The sequence below is a fragment of the Rana temporaria genome, chromosome 13 (genome assembly GCF_905171775.1).
Source record: "Rana temporaria chromosome 13, aRanTem1.1, whole genome shotgun sequence".
NCBI lineage: Eukaryota > Metazoa > Chordata > Amphibia > Anura > Ranidae > Rana > Rana temporaria.
In genome coordinates this window covers 99,529,761-99,551,341 of record NC_053501.1, presented here as the reverse complement: position 1 = coordinate 99,551,341, position 21,581 = coordinate 99,529,761, and the positions used below count along the sequence as shown (strand labels likewise).

The window sequence follows — 21,581 nt, the reverse complement described above, 5'->3', positions numbered from 1 at the left end:
TTGGCGGATGGCACTTGTAGTCTTCCAGATCTAAGCCCTGGTTCACATTGATGCGATTTGACATGTCAGATTGCATGCCAAATCAGTGGCAAATGCACCATCCTAATCGGTGCAACACCGCATTTGCGGCACCACGCCAATTCCCAAAAGTAATTTCTGTACTACTTTTGACGATTTGGGGTTGCGTTTTTTATTTTTTATATATTGATACCTGCACAGATGTCTCTGAAATCGCCCCTGAAGTCGGGACTGACATTGTGAGAGTTTAGCTGAACCCACACAATTTCATTCCCACAGTCAGTGTGAACCTGGGCTAAAAGAAGGCAAAAAGTTACACTGGCTTGTTCTGGCACACTTGTATTGCAGTTCTCAGTCCTGGGTAGGAATAACACTTTGGGCACCCATTGCAATCCTGAAAGCATAATGTTAGCATGGGTAGGGTAGGACATGAGGCTGTGAGCTCCCCCAGGGGATAGGGGCTGATGCATAGAATGAATCTATGTCAGTGGCGGTGCGTCCATTATGGGGCGCAGGAGCGCCGCCCCCTCTCGCTCCTGCACCGCCACTGAAAACAATACATAGATTCATGCAATGCATGAATCTATGTATTGGCGCCACTGCCGCCCACTATTCAGATGGCCGGCCCCCTGGTGAGCGGCGCCCATCTGAATAACGGCAGCTGGTTGGCTGTGTGGAAGTGTCTATCAGAGCCAGCGGCCTGTGGGCTGTAATTGGCTTCCAAATAGTTAACCAGGGAACGCACAACCCCTTGTTAACACTACAAACCAGATTATAGCGCACACATGCAAAAATGACATTTATCCTGCAAGGCTAATTAAAAACACCTGAACATATTCAAAAATACGGGGGTTTGGTCACACTATATGGTCATATAGTGCGAAGCCCACTTACTGCGATAAAGTACCCCGGTCTTATAGCAGCACCATCTTGGATGTATAGCATTTTTAGGATGTTCCCCCAAGTATGTTTTTGTATAGACCCTGACCAGGTCTCTTGGTCTGGAGCACCCCTCCCCCTCTTCATTACCTCACATTAGTGGCCATCAGTGTATAGGAAAAATCCCTTTCAGTTCTCCCATATAGAGGAGTTTATCTCCCAAGGTTGAGACATGAGGTTCTTTCATTCTATTACTAGGGTAGGACCCACTAATTTGGGGTACTTTGTCGCAGTAAGTGGGCTTAGCACTATATGACCATATAGTGTGACCAAACCCCCTGGTTAACACTGACACGCATCTCAGCCAATCGGGTTCACCGGATCTGGTTACCGGTAACCTGATTGGCTGAAGCGACTTTGTGGGCCGGAGAAGACATCGAGGGATCGTGGAGGGAGGATGGCTGACCGAGAAAGTAAAGTGCCGGGGGGGGGGGGGGGGTGCAATCTGGCGGTATTTTACAGGGCAAACTGGTGGCAATTGATGGGCACAGTGGCTGCGTTTGGCATGGCACAGTGGCGACAATTGATGGGCACAGTGGCTGCGTTTGGCATGGCACAGTGGCTGCGTTTGGCATGGCACAGTGGCTGCGTTTGGCATGGCACAGTGGCGCTGCGTTTGGCATGGCACAGTGGCGCTGCAATTGATGGCACAGTGGCGCTGCAATTGATGGCACAGCGGTTGCAATTGATGGCACAGCGCTTGCAATTGATGGCACAGCGGCGGCAATTGATGTTTTTTTTCGTTTGTTTGCACCCCCCCAAACATTTTGAGCACCAGCCGCCACTGATCTATGTACTTTGTAAAGTATTATGCTGTCACTATATAGATAGTGAAGATAAAATAAATGCTGGCCTTTGGATTGGTTCAGTCACATGGGCAAACAACTCTGGGATTAGGCTGGCTAATCATCACATTCTTCCATTTCAAACGACCAAGGGCCTTGACATGTAATCTTTGTTTTTCCTTGATGCACCAATTTGGATTCTTCCACAAAGGTGTGACTTTCCAAAGCATGTACAAAGATGTAAAGTATAGGTGTGGTTGTACCATTTTTTTGTTTTTTATGCATTTTTTTACTTCGACATATGTGTTTTACATTCCTAAGCGGGCAATAACATTGTATCTATGTGTTTAATATCGGTTAAGGCTTGTGTAGAAAATAACTGTGGTTGGCATGAGACACGATTGCACAACTCATGATTGCAGAATGTGTGATGAAAACGCATGGCTTTCACTGGAAGGTTTTAGTATTATGACTGATCGGTAACCTAGGATAACAACAGTGGTTGTGAAATCAGATGTGCTAAGCTGGGCCCCCTTCTGTTTTCTGGTACAGGAAAGAGGACGGCACAGCAGAGAGACCAGTCATGATCCATCGTGCTATACTTGGCTCTGTGGAGAGGATGTTGGCTATTCTGGCAGAGAATTACGCCGGGAAGTGGTAAGAGAACTGCGACTGTACATCAACTCATAAATGAGTAATTTCCACCAGCTGGGCAGCTACTGATAGCAGTTTTTTTCACGCCATCAAAATATGTCACTGGCAGCAGATAATCCCAATCTTTTGTCTGTGAGCTCCACATAACACATCTGGAAGGTTATTGGAGCAGAGAGATATCACAATGTATAAGGCTGGCCATAGACCAGTGATGGTGAACCTTGGCACTACATTTCCCATGATACTCAACTACACTGCAGAGTGCATGAGCATCATGGGAAATGTAGTTTCAAAACATCTGGGGTGCCAAGGTCTGCCATAGACCATGCAATTTTCCTTCCTGCAACTACCAATTGCAGGACAGAAAATTGCTAGCCCCCCATCAACATAGTCATAGTTGATTGGGAAATCGCTCCCTCAGACCTATTGTGTTCTCCAGGGGAATAGGTACCACTGTCAATAATCAAATATAAAAATCCGACATGCTGGGTTGTACCTATGGGTACAATAAGCCTGCCCATAGATGGTTCGAATCTGTCAGTTCAGCCGTTGACAAACGAGATTTGAACTATCTATGGCAGTGATGGCGAACCTTGGCACCCCAGATGTTTTGGAACTACATTTCCCATGATGCTCATGCACTCTGGAAAGTAGTTGAGCATCATGGGAAATGTAGTTGCAAAACATCTGGAGTGCCAAGGTTCGCCATCACTGATCCATGGGCAGCTTAAGGGGAGGTGCTGCACATCTTTTTGTAAAGCGGAGGTAAACCCATCCATAAAACGGTTTCGTTTCCGACACGTGGCGGAAATGTAACACTCCCATTGGATGTGCTCGCAACCAAACTGTCAAACCAGCCAATGGCTGTTGTCAAAACTGGATCACATGTGCAGCATCATGGGAGTTGTAGATTAAACAGAGGCAAAGATGGCAGCTTCTTTGGCTAAAAACGATAGGGGGGGGGTATACTAGCACTTTAAACTAGGGATGCACCGATATATCGGTGCCGATACATCGGCCGAAAACAGCTGTTTTGGCGACATGCCGAAACAGCTTTAAAATTGCCGATATGGGCATCGGGTGCCCGTAAAAAAAATGGTCGCTGGGCTGTCACAGCTCCGTCCTCTGCACGAGCCAACCAGTATCACTGCCTCTTGGGTCCTCCTGACTCGATCGGCTAATTCAAAAATGGCGCCGGATGGCGCCATTACGTATCTGCTTATGCGCAGCACGGCCGAGCGGATACGAGCTTTCCCGAGCCCGAAGCCGGCCAGGCTCGGGAAAGCTTGTATCCGCTCTGCCAGGCGGCGCATAAGCAGATACGTAATGGCGCCATCCGGCGCCATTTTTGAATAGCCGATCGAGTCAGGAGGGACACTCGTTGGCTCGTGCAGTGCACTCGCGATAGGCAGAGGATGGAGCAGTGAAAGTCCAGTCCAGCACAGCACAGAGCCCAGCCCAGCTTTAAGTTAATAAAGAAGCTGGTGGTGGCAGTAGGTGATGTGGGCATGAGGTGATGGTGGAAGAAGGTAATGGTGGCACAGTGGCAGGAGGTGGGTGAGGTAATGCTGGCAGGAGCTGGTGGGGCAGGAGGTGATAGTGGCAAGAGCCGATTGTGGCAGGAGGTGATGGCGGCAAGATCTGGCAGGAGGTGATGGTGGCAGGGGGTGGTGGGGGCAGGAGGTGGGGGTGGTGTTCTAACATACAATTATTAAAAAAGAAAAAAAAATAGTCATTTTCGGTTTCGGCCTGACATTTTTTTTTTATTTCGGTTTCGTTTCGGTTCTGAAATTTCCATTTCGGTGCACCTCTACTTTAAACTGATTCCACACAAAATCCAAATCTGTTGTGGTGGACACACCCAGGGAGACAGCAGCTGAATCCATTTAAACCATACACTAAGCCTCTGATGTGTGCACATAAGTCCACATCCACAAGGGTGGCCGGGGATGCATGGTTTGCCACATTCAGAAGCGGCTAAATGGTGCCTCTGACCTCTGTGTATGGCCAGGTACGAACTAGGCCAGTTTGTGTGCGGCCAGAATTCTGCAGACATGCCAATCCGGTGTACACGCTCTATTTCCAAGGTTGGCCAAAGGCTTTATTCACACAGATGAGTGGTTACATGTGAACTGCGGTTGCACCGGCCATTGGTTTGTACAGCGTTTAGCACCACCAGCAAGAATCTAAAAGCCAGAAATTCATATTTCAGGTGAAATGTACCAGGACAACAGAAAACTGCAGCCATTATTTGCAAATGACTACAGTTAAAACCACATAAGTGAGTTGTTTTACTTGATAAATGATCAGACAATGTCGTGATTCACATACCTTGGTCACATTGTACAGCCAAATGTAGAGAAAAATCCAGCACGCCAACCATTGTACAGCCAGGCTACTATTTCATTTTTATTCATTCCTGGGTCACATTATTGCCTGTAGTCATAAGAAAAAAAGGAATACCGTTATCACACTAGTGGATGATTGCCCATGCTAGCAGATGACACAGGAAACTCAAATATGAAATGGTGGTGTCTTCTGTCTGGCAAAGCTGTGAAATAGGATTAAAGGAGTTTTAAAGGCAGAAGGTTTTTTATCCTAATGCATTCTATCCATTAAGATAAAAAAAAAACTTGTGTGTAGCAGCCTCCCCAGCACCCCCCTAATTACTTACCTAAGCGCCATCTCTCTCCAGCGATATCCACGAATGGCTAAGCTGTCCGCTGATCTGCCGAGCTGGTTCCGGCTATCGTGAAAGTTCCTGCGCAGGCGCAATCTGATGTGCCGAGATGGTTCTGGCTAACGGGAAGGTTCCTTGAAGGACTGCGCAGGCGCAAACTTGCTCGCGATCCTGGCTCTTTTTTTAACATCCTCCAATCCACAGGGATGTTGAAGAATGAGCCTGGATGCCAGGCGAGGTTCGGAGATTTCCGTCGGCAAGTTTGCGCCTGCGCAGTCCTTGAAGGAACTTCCCCGTTAGGGGAACCTTAAAGCGGTAGTTCCCCCTCAAAAAAAAATTAAAGATTAGATTCCTGCTCATTTTATCTAGGGGAATCGGCTAGTTTTTTTTAAAAACGAAGCAGTACTTACCGTTTTAGAGATACATCTTCTCCGCCGCTTCCGGGTATGGGCTGCGGGACTGGGCGTTCCTTCCCTGATTGACAGGCTTCCGACGGTCGCATCTATCGCGTCACGATTTTCCGAAGGTAGCCGAACGTCGGTGCGCAGGCGCCGTATAGAGCCGCGCCAACGTTCAGCTTCTTTCGGCTACTCGTGACACGATGGACGCAACCGTCGGAAGACTGTCAATCAAAATAGGAACGCCCAGTCCCGAAGACTATACCGGGAAGCGGCGGAGAAGATCGCTCTCTACAACGGTAAGTACTGCTTCGATTTTAAAACAACTAGCCGATTCCCCTAGACAAAATGAGCATCAATCTAAGGGTAAAAAATGTTTTATGGGTGAACTCCCGCTTTTAAGGACAAGTCACCGGGACACTCCCCCTGATTGGCCGAGGCACAGCAGTGGGGTCATTGGCTCCCGTGGATGTCCATCAAAGTCAGTCAGCCACTCAGCAGAGAGAGGGGGTGGGGGCGCTGGGTCAGAGCTTTGTGTCAGATTAGACATACGGAGCTGTGACTCGGCTCCAGTGCCCCCATAGGAAGCTGCTGGCTGTGGGGACACTCGATAGGAGGGAGGGGCCAGGAGCAACAAAGAGGGACCCGAGAAAAGGAGGATCCGGGCTGTTCTGTGCAAAACCAACTGCACAAAGGAGGCAAGTAGAACATGTTTTTTTTTTGTTTCTAAAGATTTTCTTTAAAACAAAACTTTACGGATCACATTTAGGGAAAAAGTTATAAATGCACATATTTTTGCAGTACAAAAAAAAATTACATTTGTTGTTTTTGCCATCCAGGAGCTTGCAAAGCTCCTGCAGTGACTTCCTACAGTCCATACCTCTGTATGGACTGTCAGTTTTAAAGCTGTAGAAAGTGTGACTGGACTATGAGTACTCTGATCAGCACCCTCGTAGTTCATTGAAACTACAAGTCTGTCGGCCACAGTGGAGGACAGGACTTGTAGTTAACGTGATTGTAAAGTCTTTGTTATTTAAAAAAAAAAAATGTACTTACCTGCTCTAAGCAGTTGATTTGGAAAAAAAGCAGTCCTGATCCTCCTCTTCTCAGGTCCCTCTTCGGTGCTCCTGGCTCCTCCCTCCTGCTGAGTGCCCCCACAGCAAGCAGCTTCCTATGGGGGCACCTGAGCTGAGACGCAGCTCTGTGTGTCCTTTTAGAGACCGAGTAATGGCCCAGCCCCGCCACCTCTCTCTCCTCATTGGCTCACTGAATTTGACAGCAGTGGGAGCCAATGGCGCAGCGCTGCCATTGAGGGAGAGTCTCGGTAACCACGATACTCCTGCAACATCGCTGTATAGAGATGGGTTGAGGGGGGCTGCTGCACACAGAAGGCTTTTTATCTTAATAAATAGAATGCATTAGGGTAAAAAAAAAAAAAAATTCTGCCTTTACAACTACTTTAATTCATTCACAGATCGCTATGAATGATGTGGGCGGAGCCCAGTGCAGCCACGCTGATTTATAAAGCCGATTTCCAACACTGAAGAGCAGAGTCACACTGGCCCTGCTGCGCTTTTACTAAAGCGCAGCGATCTCGTGTTTTTAGCGCAAGTTGGCTGCATTTTTTCCCATAGACTTCTATGGGGGTCCGACTATTTTGGTGCATGTTCAGAACGCACATCAAAGCTCCTGCATCTCTGGTGCGCTTTCTGAAACTTCACCAAAACCACAGGGCATCAGAGAAGTCTATGGGGAAGTGCAGCGAACCTGCACAAAATACGACGATTTAGCGGCACCTTTTACACAAAGCGCAGCGGGGCCGCATCGGGGGCCGTGTAAAGCCGCCATTAGGGGAATCAAATCATAAATTCATCTTTCGTTCTGATTTCTATAGGCCACTGTTAAGTTTTATAAATAATGCAACATATCTCAGTGTATTGGGCAGTCCTAGGATGTGTAGATCTCTGTAATAATGGACAATGCTCATCCAATATTCTCCCCTTTCTGTATATCTTTTGTAGGCCGTTCTGGTTGTCACCATTCCAGGTCATGGTGATACCTACAGGAGCCAGCACTGAGGATTATGCCAAGGAGGTAATATTATACATTTTTCTCTGTTCCTAAGGCCCCATTCACACCTAGGCGTTTTTACGCCTGAAGCGCACTGCTCACAAACGCCAGAGGGCAGAATTAACATTATTTCCTATGGTGACTGTTCACGCCTGTCGCGCGAAGCTCAAACAAGTCCCGGACCTTTTTTGCGACAGCGGCGTATTTGAGCGTTTTTTTTTCCCATAGAAAGTAATGGGAAACGCACGAATTGAGCGTATCGCGCGACAACGGGCGTTTGGTACAGGCGTTTCGCCGCTTTAATCAATAGAACTTTTTTGCCCATGCAGAAGATTAAAAAAATCTACCAACATAGCAACAAGTGATGAAAAGATGATCATTTTTCCTATTGGCTAAAATAAGAAACGCCGAAGTACAAAAACGTCGCACGACGCTGTATGCAAACGCGCAAATAAGCATGAATACGCGCGAAAAAAAACGACCGAACGACCGACGCTCAGGTGTGAATGCAGCCTTAGGCTGCATTCACACCTGAACGCGGCGTATGTTACCGCGACAAATTGCGGCGTTTTGTCCTGCGATATCCCGCGACAAAACGCTGCGTTTTTAACATACGCTGGAGGGGTGATCAACATTGTCGGCTATGCCGAAAGCCGCCTGAAAAAAAGGTCCGGGACTTGTTTTGAGCTTCAGGCGTTGTGAACCATCGCCATAGCCGACAATGTTAAATCACCCCTCCAGCGTATTGCAGGCTGCAATAGCGTCGCGCTACAGGCGACAAAATGCCTAGGTGTGAATGCAGCCTTACTGCTCACATAAAGAATTAACGCCAGACATTTTTCTAATGTTTTGGACAAAGTGGGGAAGGGATAACACATTTTTTTTCTCTTGCAGTCTGTGCCTCATTGGAACAGGAAGTGATGGAAAATGTTCCAGTTGGAACACAGACTGCAAATCAAAAAAAAATACACTTTTTAGTAAAATTTGGGAAGGGTTGGAATCTGCCTTGTACATAGGGACGCGGCATTGAAATTGTGCAATGTCAGATGAAGTTGCAGGATTTCAAAGCCACGTTTAGTGTGAACGAGGGCTCAAAAAAGGAAAAAACAAGGCGTGTTAAACAGGCCCGCTTAACCACTTCAGCCCCGGACCATTTTGCTGGTCAATGACCGGGCCACTTTTTGCGATTCGGCACTGCGTCGCTTTAACTGACAATTGCCCGTTTCCCTTAGTTAGGATGGAGGAGCCAGGATCGAGCGATCACCATCGGGGGACTGACATCGCAGGCGACTAGGACAGGTAAGTGTCCTTATTAAAAGTCGGCAGCTACAGCGTTAGTAGCTGCTGACTTTAAAAAATAAATAAAATCGCGGGTGGAATCTTGCTTTAACCACTTAACCCCCGGACCATATTGTTGGTCAAAGACCAGAGCACTTTTTGCGATTCGGGACTGCGTCGCTTTAACTGACAATTGCGCGGTCGTGCGACGTGGCTCCCAAACAAAATTGGCGTCCTTTTTTTTCCCACAAATGGAGCTTTCTTTTGGTGGTATTTGATCACCTCTGCGGTTTTTATTTTTTGCGCTATAAACAAAAATAGAGCGACAATTTTGAAAAAAAAAATGAATATTTTTTACTTTTTGCTATAATAAATATCCCTCAAAAACATATATAAAAAAACGTTTTTTCCTCAGTTTAGGCCGATACGTTTTCTTCTACATATTTTTCGTAAAAAAAAAAAAAAAAAAACACGCAATAAGCGTTTGATTGGTTTGCGCAAAAGTTATAGCGTTTACAAACTAGGGCATAGTTTTATGGCATTTTTATTAATATATATATATTTTTTTACTAGTAATGGCGGCGATCAGCGATTTTTATTTCAGTACTGCGACATTATGGCGGACACTTTTGACACCATTGGCATTTTTATAGCCATCAGTGCTATAAAAATGCATTGATTACTATAAAAATGCCACTGAAGGGGTTAACACGAGGGGGCGGGGAAGGGGTTAAGTATGTTTCCTGGGTGTGTTCTAACTCACTAGGGGAAATGACTGATCGCTGTTCATACATACGCTGCTCCTCCCTCCCTCCCTCCCTCCCTCCCTCCCTCCCTCCCTCCCTCTCCTCCCTCCCTCTCCTCCTCCTCCTCCCTCCCTTCCTCCTCTCCCTCCCTTCCTCCTCCTCCTCCTCCCTCTCCTCCTCCTCCCTCTCCTCCCTCCCTCTACTCCCTCCCTCTACTCCCTCCCTCTCCTCCCTCCCTCCTCCTCCTCCCTCTCTCTCCCTTCCCCCTCCTCCCTTCCTTCCCCCTCCTCCCTTCCTTCCCCCTCCTCCCTTCCTTCCCCCTCCTCCCTTCCTTCCCCCTCCTCCCTTCCTTCCCCCTCCTCCCTTCCTTCCCCCTCCTCCTCCTCCCTTCCTTCCCCCTCCTCCCTTCCCCCTCCTCCCGCCCTTCCCCCTCCTCCTCCCCCTCCTCCTCCCCCTCCCTCTACTCCCTCCTCCTCCCCCCTCCCTCTACTCCCTCCCCTTCCTCCTCCTCCCCTCCCTCCTCCTCCTTCCTCTCCCCCTCCCTCCTCCTCCCCTTCCTCCTCCCTCCTCCCCTTCCTCCTCCCCCCTCTCCTCCCCCCTCTCCTCCCTCTCCTCTCCTCCCTCCCTCTCCTCCCTCCCTCTCCTCTCCTCCCTCCCTCTCCTCTCCTCCCTCCCTCTCCTCCCTCCCTCTCCTCTCCTCCCTCCCTCTCCTCTCCTCCCTCCCTCTCCTCTCCTCCCTCCCTCCCTCCCTCCTCTCTCCTTCCTCCCTCCTCCCCCCTCTTTCTCTCTCTCTCTCTCTCTCTCTCTCTCTCTCTCCTTCCTCCTTCCTCCTTCCTCCTCTCCCTCTCCTCCCTCCCTCCTCCTCCCTCCTCCTCCTCCTCCTTCTCCCTCCTCCTCCTCCCTCCCCCCTCTCCCCCACTCCTCCCCTCCCTCCCTCCTCCCCCCTCTCCTCTGCTCCCTCCTCCTCCTCTCTCTCCTCCCTCCCTCTCTCTCCTTCCTCCCTCCTCCTCCCTCCTCCTCCCTCTCCCCCCCCTCTACTCCCCCTCCCTCCTCCCCCCCTCTACTCCCCCTCCCTCCTCTCCCCCTCTCCTCCCCCTCCCTCCTCCCCCCCTCTCCTCCCCCCCTCTTCTCCCCCTCCCTCTCCCCCCCCTCCCCTCCCCCTCTCTCCTCCCCCTCTCTCCTCCCTCCTCCCCCCTCTACTCCCTCCTCCTCCTCCCTCTCCCCCTTCCTCTTCCCCTCCTTCCTCCTCCACCTCCCCCTCTACTCCCTCTCCCCCTCCCTCTACTCCCTCCTCCTCCTCCCCCCTTCCTCCTCCCCCTCCCCTCCCTCCCCCTCCCCTCCCCCCCCTCCCTCCCCCTCTCCCTCCCTCCCTCCTCCCCCTCCCCCCCCCTCCCCCTCCCCCCCCCTCCCCCTCTCCTCCCCTCCCTCCTCCCCTCCCCCTCTCCTCCCCTCCCTCCTCCTCCTCCCCCTCCCTCTCCCCCTCTCTCCCTCCCTCTCCCTCCCTCCCTCCCTCCCTCCTCCCCCTTCCCCTCCTCCCCTTCCCCTCCCTCCCTCTCCCCCTCCCTCCTCCCTATCCCCCTCCCTCCCTCCTCCCTATCCCCCTCCCTCCCTCCACCCTCCCTCCTCCCTCTCCTCCCTTCCTCCCTCCTCTCCCTCTGCTCCCTCCTCCTTCCTCCCCCTCCCTCCTCCTCCCTCTCCCCCTCCCTCTCCCCCTCCCTCCCTCCCTCCTCCCTCCCCTCCCTCCCTCCTCCTCCCCTCCCTCCCTCCCTCCTCCTCCCCTCCCTCCCTCTCTCCTCCTCTCCCTCCCCTCTCCCTCCCTCCTCCTCCCTCTCCCCCCTCCCTCCCTCCTCCTCCCTCTCCCCCCTCCTCCTCCCTCTCCCCCCTCCCTCCCTCCTCCTCCCTCTCCCCCTCCCTCCGGGAGAGGTGTGTGTAAACGCAGCTTCCCCGTTCTTCACTGTGGCGCCGTCATTGATCGTGTGTTCCCTAATATAGGGAAACACGATCAATGACATCACACGTCCAGCCCCCTACAGTTAGAAACACAGATGAGGTCACACTTAACCACTAGGGGGCTCTGAAGGGGTTAACTCCCAAACTGCAATTGTCATTTTCACAGTAAACAATGCATTTTTTTAATGCATTTTTTGCTGTGAAAATGACAATGGTCCCAAAAATGTGTCAAAATTGTCCAAAGTGTCCGCCACAATGTCACAGTCATGAAAAAAAAAAAAAAGCTGATCGGCGCCATTAGTAGTTAAAAAAAAAAAAAAAATGCAATAAAACTATCTCCCATTTTGTAAACGCTATAAATTTTGCGCAAAGCAATCAATAAACGCTTATTGCAATTTTTTTTTTAACCAAAAATAGGTAGAAGAATACGTATCGGCCTAAACTGAGGGGAAAAAAAATGAATATATTTTTTGGGGGATATTTATTACAGCAAAAAGTAAAAAATATTGAATTTTTTTCAAAATTGTCGCTCTATTTTTGTTTATAGCGCAAAAAATAAAAACCGCAGAGGGGATCAAATACCACCAAAAGAAAGCTCTATTTGTGGGAAAAAAAGGATGCCAATTTTCTTTGGGAGCCACGTCGCACGACCGCGCAATTGTCAGTTAAATCGACGCAGTGACGAATCGCAAAGACTGGCCAGGTCCGGGTCTTAAGTGGTTGCGACTTGGTCAAGGTGCCTGCCCTACTTTGGAGTGATTAATGATGTGACTTTTGTTCAGAGATTATCAAGTCACATTAAAAGTGGTGCGCCAAAGTAGCACTGGAAATCATGCAACTTTTGGAGACGAATGGAGCCTTATTGTCGAAGCTTAAGGCTGCTTTCACACTGAGGCGTGCAGCCACGGTGACGGTATAGCCACGCTATTTGTAGCGCGGCTATACCGTCGTATTTACCGCGATATTCGGGCGCTAGCGGTGAGGTTTTAACCCCCGCTAGCGGCCGGAAAAGGGTGAATACCGCGCTTTCCCATTGATTTCAATGGGAAGGCGCGGTATAGGAGCGGTGAACACACCACTCCTATACCGCGTTAAAGATGCGGCTAGCAGGACTTTTGGTGCGCTCCTGCTAGCGCACCGCTTCAATGTGAAAGCCTTTGGGCTTTCACATTGAACACTGCAGGGCATGATTTTTCATGCGGTATAGCAGCGCTATTTTTAGCGCTGTACCGCATGAAAAACGCCCCAGTGTGCAAGGGGTCTTAATTGAACACAGTGAAGTTACAAGCCGATTGGCTACCGTGCACAGCTGCACCAGATTCTGAGTGCTCCAGTTTTAATCAATCTCCCCCTAATGTGATTCTTCTGCTAGTCATCATATCTGTCTGTAAGCTTGTGTTTCACCTTTCCATTGTCTTGTGACCAGGTACAACGGGTCATGCATGAGCACGGCTTCATGGTGGACATGGATACGGACCAAGGTACCACCTTCAGCAAGAAAATCCGCAAGGCTCAGCTGGCGCAGTACAATTTCATTCTTGGTATGTAGTGTTTCTTCTCATGATACTACCATGGTTACAGAAAACATCCATCATAATGGTGTTTAGACCAAGGCAAAGGGTACTAGGTTATGGTCCAGCTTTTCTTCTGGGGCCATACAATGATGTAAGAACAGGTGAGCTGGGGGCAAATATTCAACCCCATTGCAGTGTTAGGCGGGGGTTATTGTCCACCAGTGCATTTGGAACAAAAAAGATAATTTTTTTTACTCTCCACATTCATATACAGTGGAACCTTGGATTTTGAGCATAATCCGTTACAGGAGAATTCCCGTAATCAAAAAGAATTTGCATATCAAAGCGAGTTTCCCCATAGAAGTCAATGGAAATGAAAATAATTTGTTCTGCATTGACTTCAATGGCATGCAATACTGCATGTGGCCTGAGGTGAGGTGGGGGGCGCCAGAGAGTCTCGGAAACACTCGGAACGGCCCGGGAACAGATAGGTAGATTCAGTAAGAGTTAGGTCGGCTTATCTACTGATAAGCCAGCCTAACTCAGAATCTACGCCGACTTATGTTTAAGCGTATCTCTGTTTGAGCATACACTTAAACATATCTAAGATACGACAGCTTGCGCCGTCCTATCTTAGATTGCAATATTTCAGATGGCCGCTAGGTGGCGCTTCCATTGCGGTCGGCGTAGAATATGTAAATGAGGAGATACGCCGATTCACGAACGTACGCCCGGCCGCCGCAGTACATTTACGCCGTTTCCGTAAGCCATTATCAGGCCTAAAGTTATTTCATCTATTAGATGGAATAGCAATGTTAAAGTATGGCCGCCGTTCCCGCTTCGAGATTCGAAATTTTTACGTCGTTTGCGTAAGTCCGCGAATATCGATTTACGTCCACGTCGAAATCAATAGGCCCGTGCGGCGTACTTAGCCGCAATGCCCACTGGGAAGTGTAGGCGCCCGGCACAGTTCGAAAAAGAACGTAAAAAACGTAAGTTCAAGCACTATTAACATAAAACACGCCCCCCTCAAACACATTTGAATTAGGCGCCCTTACGCCCGCCGCTTTAGCCTACGCCGCCATAACTTAGCAGGCAGGTACATTGTGAATCATGTACTTGCCTCGCTAACTTACGGCGGCGTAGCTTAAATGTTACTGAATCTACCTAAGAGTTTCCGAACAGCTCCGCTCTGGCACCACCCCCCCCCCCAACCTCAGGCGGTACTGCACACCCGCTTAGCTTGAATTTTGCGTGACAATTTGCAAACCGAGTGAGAATTTTTTTTAGAAAGTTGCTCGTCTTTCGCAATGCTCGTAATCCGAGGTTCCACTGTACTGTTTTCTGTGAGTGTTGCGTGGAGAATTAAAGTGAATCTAAAGGATTAATTAGCAGGAGCAAATGACACCCGCTCCTGCCTCGATCTCCAGTGAGGAGAGAGCTGCTGGATTGGCAAATGCGTTTTTTTTTTTTTTAGTTTTGAATAGAGTAGAAAATGGTTTAAGCCCACGTTCACATTAGGCCGTTTTGACAGGCGATTAGACATGCTAAAATGCATGTCAAATCGCCGGCTATTGCCAGCAACGGCGCCACGCGGATTCCTAATAGTAGTTCCTGCACTACTTTTGGCGAATTCAGGGGCAATTTGAATAGACATCTGTGCATGAACCCACACAGATGTCGAAGTCGGACTTCATTGCCGGTTTGAACTCATGCGAGTTCAGCTCGATTTCGAACCTGGGCAAAACCGCATCTCTGTCCTTCCGGAAAGATTTTCTGTCACTTCCTGTAATGGAGAGGCAACAGGAAACATCTCCAAATGAAAGAAATTACTATCTTAGTAAATCATCTAGTGGGGATAAAGGGCTTAATACTTAGCATCGTCAAGTTTGGGTGGAAGCTCATCGGTAACATCTCTAGACATTTTTGGTGTCCTTCCACTTTTTTTTGGTGGCAATGGTCACCAGGACACAGCAATACATAATTGAAAGATCTTCTTTCAGTTCTGTATTGCTGTGTCTCTGGTGGGGAGAGTGACCCTAGTAGTCCTGGTGATCATTGCCACCAAAAAAGTGAAAGGACACCCAAAATGTCTAGAGATGTCACCGATGAGCTTCCACCCAAACTTGACCTATTGTGTGCAAATCACATGACAGTGACAAAGGCCCAGATTCTGAAAGGGCTTACGACGGCGCAACGCCATGTACGCCGCCATAAGTCCTAAGCTGGGCCGTCGTATCTATGCGACTGATTCTTAGAATCAGTTACGCATAGATATCCATTAGATCCGACAGCCGTCGGATCTTAAATGCAATTATTTTTTTGTCCGCTAGGTGTCGCCTCCGTCGTTTTTCCCCGTCGAGTATGCAAATTAGCTAGATATGCGAATTCCCGAACGTACGAGCGGCCGACGCAGTAAAGTTACAACGTTTACGTTAGGCTTGTCCCGGCGTAAAGTTGCCCCTGCTATATGAGGCGCAACCAATGTTAAGTATGGTCGTCATTGCCGCGTCAAAATTTATAAATTTACGTCGTTTGCTTAAGTCGTCCGTGAATGGTGCTGGACGCCATTTACGTTCATGTCTAAACCAATGACGTCCTTGCGATGTCATTTGGAGCAATGCATCCTGGGATATTTTATGGACGGCGCATGCGCAGTACGTTCGGTGCAGGAACGCGCTTAATTTAAATGCTACCCGCCTAATTTGAATTAGGCGGGCTTGCGCCGGGTGATTTACGCTACGCCGCCGCAACTTTACAGGCAAGTTCTTTGTGAATAAAGCACTTGCCTTAAAAAACTTGCGGCGGCGTAACGTAAATGAGATACGTTACGCCCTCCCACGAGAATCTGGGCCACAGTATCTCCAAGTATTAAGCCCTTTTATAAAAAAAAATGTCTGTATGTATTCCCTAACCCAAAATGTCCTCTTCTACTTCAGTGGTTGGCGATCGAGAGAAACAGAACGGCACAGTCAACGTACGGACCAGAGACAGCAAACAGCACGGGGAGCGCAGCCTAACAGAACTGGTCTCCAGACTATCGGAACTGTGCGAGTCACGGGTCAGGAATGCAGAAGAGGTTTTCTAACATATACTATTTACAGAAATGCAGATTCTTTAAATTCTTATAAAGAAATACATTTCACCCAAACATATTCTGCAGGTTCAAAATACTCGGCTCTGCTGGAATGAATAGATCTAAGAAAACTGTGACAACAAAGCATTGAGCTGTATCATTCTCTGCAATAAACTGCCACTGATGTTGGCAAAGATGTCCCTGACCACTGAGAGTGGATGGGGTGGTGCATTGACGACCAGTCTGAGACTGGGGGGGGGGGGGCGGCACTGACATCCCAACCAACGGCCTTAAAGTGTAATTCTCATCAAATTATAACAAAGGCTTATTCTACTCCCACCCCCCATTCTAGGACTATTCTATCTACTCTGTAATAGTACAGATGTGTATATTTACCTATTCTGAAGCCACTCTGGTATAGTCACATGACCGGCCTCTTTGTAGAGGAGGGGTAGCTGACAATGGCGTCCCCTTTCACACTAGGGCGCTTTGCAGGCGCTATAATGCTAAAAATAGTGCCTGCAAAGCACCCTGAAAGAATCGGCCCTGTCTCTCCAATGTTAAAGCCCAGAGAGCTTTCACACTGGAGCGGTGCGCTAGCAGGACGGTTAAAAAAAAGTCCTGCTAGCAGCATCTTTGGAGCAGTGTTTATACCACTCCTGCCCATTGGAAATCAATGGGCACCGTGGCTATACTGCCGGCAAATCGGTTTTAACCCTTTCTCGGCCGCTAGCAGGGGATAAAAGCGCCCTGCTCCCAGCCGAATAGTGCCGCAAAATTGACGGTAAATCACAGCCGACGCACCTCCCGTCCCAGTGTAAAAGGGGCCTAAGTGAGGCTTGGGGTGGCATCACCCTGGCTCTGCAGCGGTTGCTGCTCCTCCTCTACACTGAAGATGGTGCTGGGACCCAATCATGTGACCAGACCCACACGATCATTTTAAATGACGTTTTTCAAAATGTCATTTTGTCTCATCCCAAAAAACGACCGTGTGTACGCGGCATTAGAATGGTGGTGGGAGTAGATTTAGCTTTAGTTGGAATTTGACTGGAGTTCCTCTTTAGGCTGGGTTCACACCTATGCGAATTGGAGGTGGGTTTCCCTGCCTCCAATTCACCTGACGGGAGATTGTGAGCGGCTCTCTATGGAGATGGTTCACATATCTCTGTTGCGGCTTGCACAGGATCGCTGTGCGTCTTTGGCTCAGTTTCAGGGCACAAAATGGTCCCTGTAACAGAGAACAGGGACACACCAGACCCCTGCTGTGAGCCGCATCCATCGGAGGTGTGAATCCAGCCTTAAAGTAGGTGGTGTCACCCCATTAGAACTTTTTATATGTTTACATTTGATGCCAGTATGCTGATTTATTTATTGCTGTATATACTATGGTACACAGGTTTAGCCTTAAGATCTAATTTAGGTATGCTTTTCTTCCGATTTTGTGTAATACTGATGTATTTTTCTATCATGACTAAATAAAATATACATGTTATTCTGTACCAAGAAGAATTTTATTTCCATGATTTCACCCACAGGTTTATTACTTGTCAGTAGACATGTGCAGACTGGAATATTTCGTTTCGTTTTTTCGTTTTCGTTTGGAAAATAAATGTATTTAGTTACTCCCGAAAATCGTTTTGACTTATTTAGTTTTTCGTTGGGGAATAGCTTTCGTCCGAAAATCCAATAATACTTGGTTTCTGTTGAATGGTCAAAAGAATATTCGACGGAACGTCGAATCTTTACGTCGAATCGTATATTTCCGTTCAAATATTCCGCCTACAAGAATTCTAATGTTGTATGACTAGTAATAATGTCGAATCTATTCTCTATAATGTCGAATCTATTTTCTCATAAATCGAAATCTATTCTCTGTAATGTCGAATCTATTATTTCTATAGTGTCGAATCGTTTCTCTATAATGTCGGATCTTTTCTCTATGATGTCGAATCTTTTCCCTATAATGTCGAATCTCTCTATATCGAATCTCTCTATATCGAATTTTTACCGCAACGAAAACGAAAATAAAGCATTTTTTATGTCGGATCTTTCGGTTTTCGACTCTTGCACTTTCGTTATCGTTTGTTAAAACGATAATGAAAAAACCGGACGAAAATGCATTCTAACGAAAACGAATGCACATGTCTACTTGTCAGAACATATATATGGTGAGCCCTTTCCCTGCTGGACTTATGCAGCTGCACCACCAGCCACTCAGTCTCGGCTCTTCCCATGGTAGATGACATGATTAAGAAGTCGTATACAGAATCTTCACTGGAAACCACACTGTGTAAGGCCCCTTTCACACTTGTGCGACTTTGGACATTAGAGTCGCATTACAAGTCATGCCCAATGATGATCATTCATATGTGTGCGACTTCAAAATAGTCCCTGTACTACTCTTGGTCTGACTTTCATGCGATTTGAGGTCCATAGACCTCAAGTTTACACAGGCATTCCCTAAAATTGTGTCAAAATTGCGCGACTTAAAGCGGGGGTTCACCCTAAAAACTAATTTTTAATATTAGAGCCAGCATACTAAGAACATTTACTTTCGGCAGGTCTTTTTTTTTTTTTTTTTTTTCTCCGTACATACCTTTTATATTCTGATTTTGTCCAGGGCTTCCGCGTTCTGATGACTCCGGGACTGGGCGTTCCTATCCCTGCCTCAGGGTTCCGATGACTGCGGGACTGGGCGTTCCTATCCTTCGGTTCGATGATTGACGGCTTGTGAAACAGGTCCCCTGTCGCACAACGCGCGTCACCAGATTTCCGGAAATAGCCGAGCTGCGAGTCGGCACTAGTCAACTCTACACGGCGGGCGCAGGCGCCGTATAGTGCCGACTCGCAGCTCGGCTATTTACGGAAATCTGGTGACGCGCGTTGTGCGACAGGGGACCTGTTTCACAAGCCGTCAATCATCGAACCAAAGGATATGAACGCCCAGTCCCGCAGTCATCGGAAGCCCTGGACAAAATCAGGATATAAAGGTATGTACGGAGAAAAAAAAAAAATGACCTGATGAAAGGAAATTTCCTTAGTATGCTTAGTATGATGGATGCAATGTTAAAAAAATTTTTTGGGTGAACCCCCGCTTTAAGTCGTGGAAGTTTGAAATGAAAGGGGCCTAATAAAAGAAGCTGGTGGGTGACTTTACCTGCCCACATCAACACTACACTGAAGTATCACAGTATATCTAAACACTAGGAAAAACGATAACTACCGGGGAAAAAAAAAGTTGACCCAAAACCAGGGGTGGACTGGGACAAAAATTTGGCCCTGGACTTCATCCAGACCGGCCCACTTAATTTTTGCACACACACAAAAACTATACGCAATTGTCGGCGGTAAAAATAGCGGCGTTTTACCGCCGACGCTATGGGCGGCTCAGTGTGAAAGGGTCTAATAAATCAGTTACTATGACCAGCGGCAGTGCATTTACCCCCCCCCCCCGCTGCATATTAAAAAAAAAAATCAGACACATACACTGACCCCCCTCCTGAAACAAACACTGCCCCCCCCCCTCCTTACACAAACACTGACCCCCCCTCCTTACACAAACACTGCCCCCCCCTCCTTAGACAAACACTGACCCCCCCTCCTCAGACAAACACTGACCCCCCCTCCTTAGACAAACACTGACCCCCCCTCCTTAGACAAACACTGACCCCCCCTCCTCACACAAACACTGACCCCCCTCCCCTCCTCACACAAACACTGACCCCCCCCTCCTTACACAAACACTGACCCCCCCCCTCCTTACACAAACACTGACCCCCCCCTCCTTACACAAACACTGACCCCCCCCCCCTCCTCACACAAACACTGACCCCCCTCCCCTCCTCACACAAACACTGACCCCCCTCCCCTCCTTACACAAACACTGACCCCCCTCCTTACACAAACACTGACCCCCCCCCTCCTTACACAAACACTGACCCCCCCCCCCCCTCCTCACACAAACACTGACCCCCCTCCCCTCCTCACACAAACACTGACCCCCCTCCCCTCCTTACACAAACACTGACCCCCCTCCCCTCCTTACACAAACACTGACCCCCCTCCTTACACAAACACTGACCCCCCCCTCCTTACACAAACACTGACCCCCCCCCCTCCTTACACAAACACTGACCCCCCCCCTCCTTACACAAACACTGACCCCCCTCCTCACACAAACACTGACCCCCCTCCTCACACAAACACTGACCCCCCTCCTCACACAAACACTGACCCCCCTCCTTACACAAACACTGACCCCCCCCCCTCCTCACACAAACACTGACCCCCCTCCCCTCCTCACACAAACACTGACCCCCCCCTCCTTACACAAACACTGACCCCCCTCCTCACACAAACACTGACCCCCCTCCTTACACAAACACTGACCCCCCTCCCCTCCTCACACAAACACTGACCCCCCTCCCCTCCTTACACAAACACTGACCCCCCTCCTTACACAAACACTGACCCCCCCCTCCTTACACAAACACTGACCCCCCCCTCCTTACACAAACACTGACCCCCCTCCTCACACAAACACTGACCCCCCTCCTTACACAAACACTGACCCCCCTCCTCACACAAACACTGACCCCCCTCCTCACACAAACACTGACCCCCCTCCTCACACAAACACTGACCCCCCTCCTCACACAAACACTGACCCCCCTCCTCACACAAACACTGACCCCCCTCCCCTCCTCACACAAACACTGACCCCCCTCCCCTCCTCACACAAACACTGACCCCCCTCCCCTCCTCACACAAACACTGACCCCCCTCCCCTCCTCACACAAACACTGACCCCCCTCCCCTCCTCACACAAACACTGACACCCCTCCCCTCCTCACACAAACACTGACCCCCCTCCCCTCCTTACACAGTCCCCTTCTTTTTGGTATCCTTTGCAACAAAACACAGCTCCCTTTATGTCAGTGCCCCCTCCCTTACCTTACACAGCAGGGAGAAGACACTCAGAGGATGCGAAGCGTCCAAGCAGAAGGCGGGAGCTGTTCAACTTTTACAGACAGACGATTGGTTGCTAGGACTGCCCCTAGCAACCAATCGCAGGCTTTTTAACTTTTTAACAGCAACTTCTGCTCGGACAGTCTTCTATTGTATGGATGAGAGCGGCTGTGGGGGGGAAGGAGGAGGAGTTACACGGGAGAGGACACACAGGCAGGATGTTCAACAGGTTCACTGTTGTCACCCTGCACAGTGCACTCCACCCGCCATGCACCCCTCCAGCAGCAATACTCTGCAGCCTGCACTGGAACCGTGCACTTGCAGTAGTGGCAACGGGTGCGGCCACCACCTTCCTCCCCAGCCAGCAGTCAGACTCTGCAGCCGCATGACCCGATACCGATGTGCGGGGCCCCCTTTCCTCCAGTACATAGCAAACACTGCCTGTATACATTCTGACTGTCAGAGTGTATAGAGGCAGTGTTTGCAAATGTACTGGAGGAAAGGA

General features: G+C 49.0%; 1 protein-coding gene and 1 long non-coding RNA gene across 3 annotated transcripts in view; one reads left to right on the top strand and one right to left on the bottom strand.

Moving 5' to 3' along the window:
* The window catches only part of TARS2 (threonyl-tRNA synthetase 2, mitochondrial), a 110,658-nt gene extending 93,943 nt beyond the window's left edge, over nt 1-16,715 (top strand). The window contains exons 16-19 of the mRNA XM_040333660.1: nt 2,295-2,399; nt 7,496-7,568; nt 12,945-13,059; nt 15,972-16,715. Coding sequence (XP_040189594.1) covers nt 2,295-2,399; nt 7,496-7,568; nt 12,945-13,059; nt 15,972-16,120 — 442 coding nt within the window. The 3' untranslated portion in view covers nt 16,121-16,715. The remainder of the gene's footprint in view (nt 1-2,294; nt 2,400-7,495; nt 7,569-12,944; nt 13,060-15,971) is intronic.
* Nucleotides 1-21,581, bottom strand: part of LOC120921049 — a 209,468-nt gene that overhangs the window by 1,192 nt on the left and 186,695 nt on the right. For both annotated transcript variants that reach the window (XR_005744823.1, XR_005744824.1), the window contains exon 2: nt 4,728-4,832. This is a non-coding gene — a long non-coding RNA (uncharacterized LOC120921049). The remainder of the gene's footprint in view (nt 1-4,727; nt 4,833-21,581) is intronic.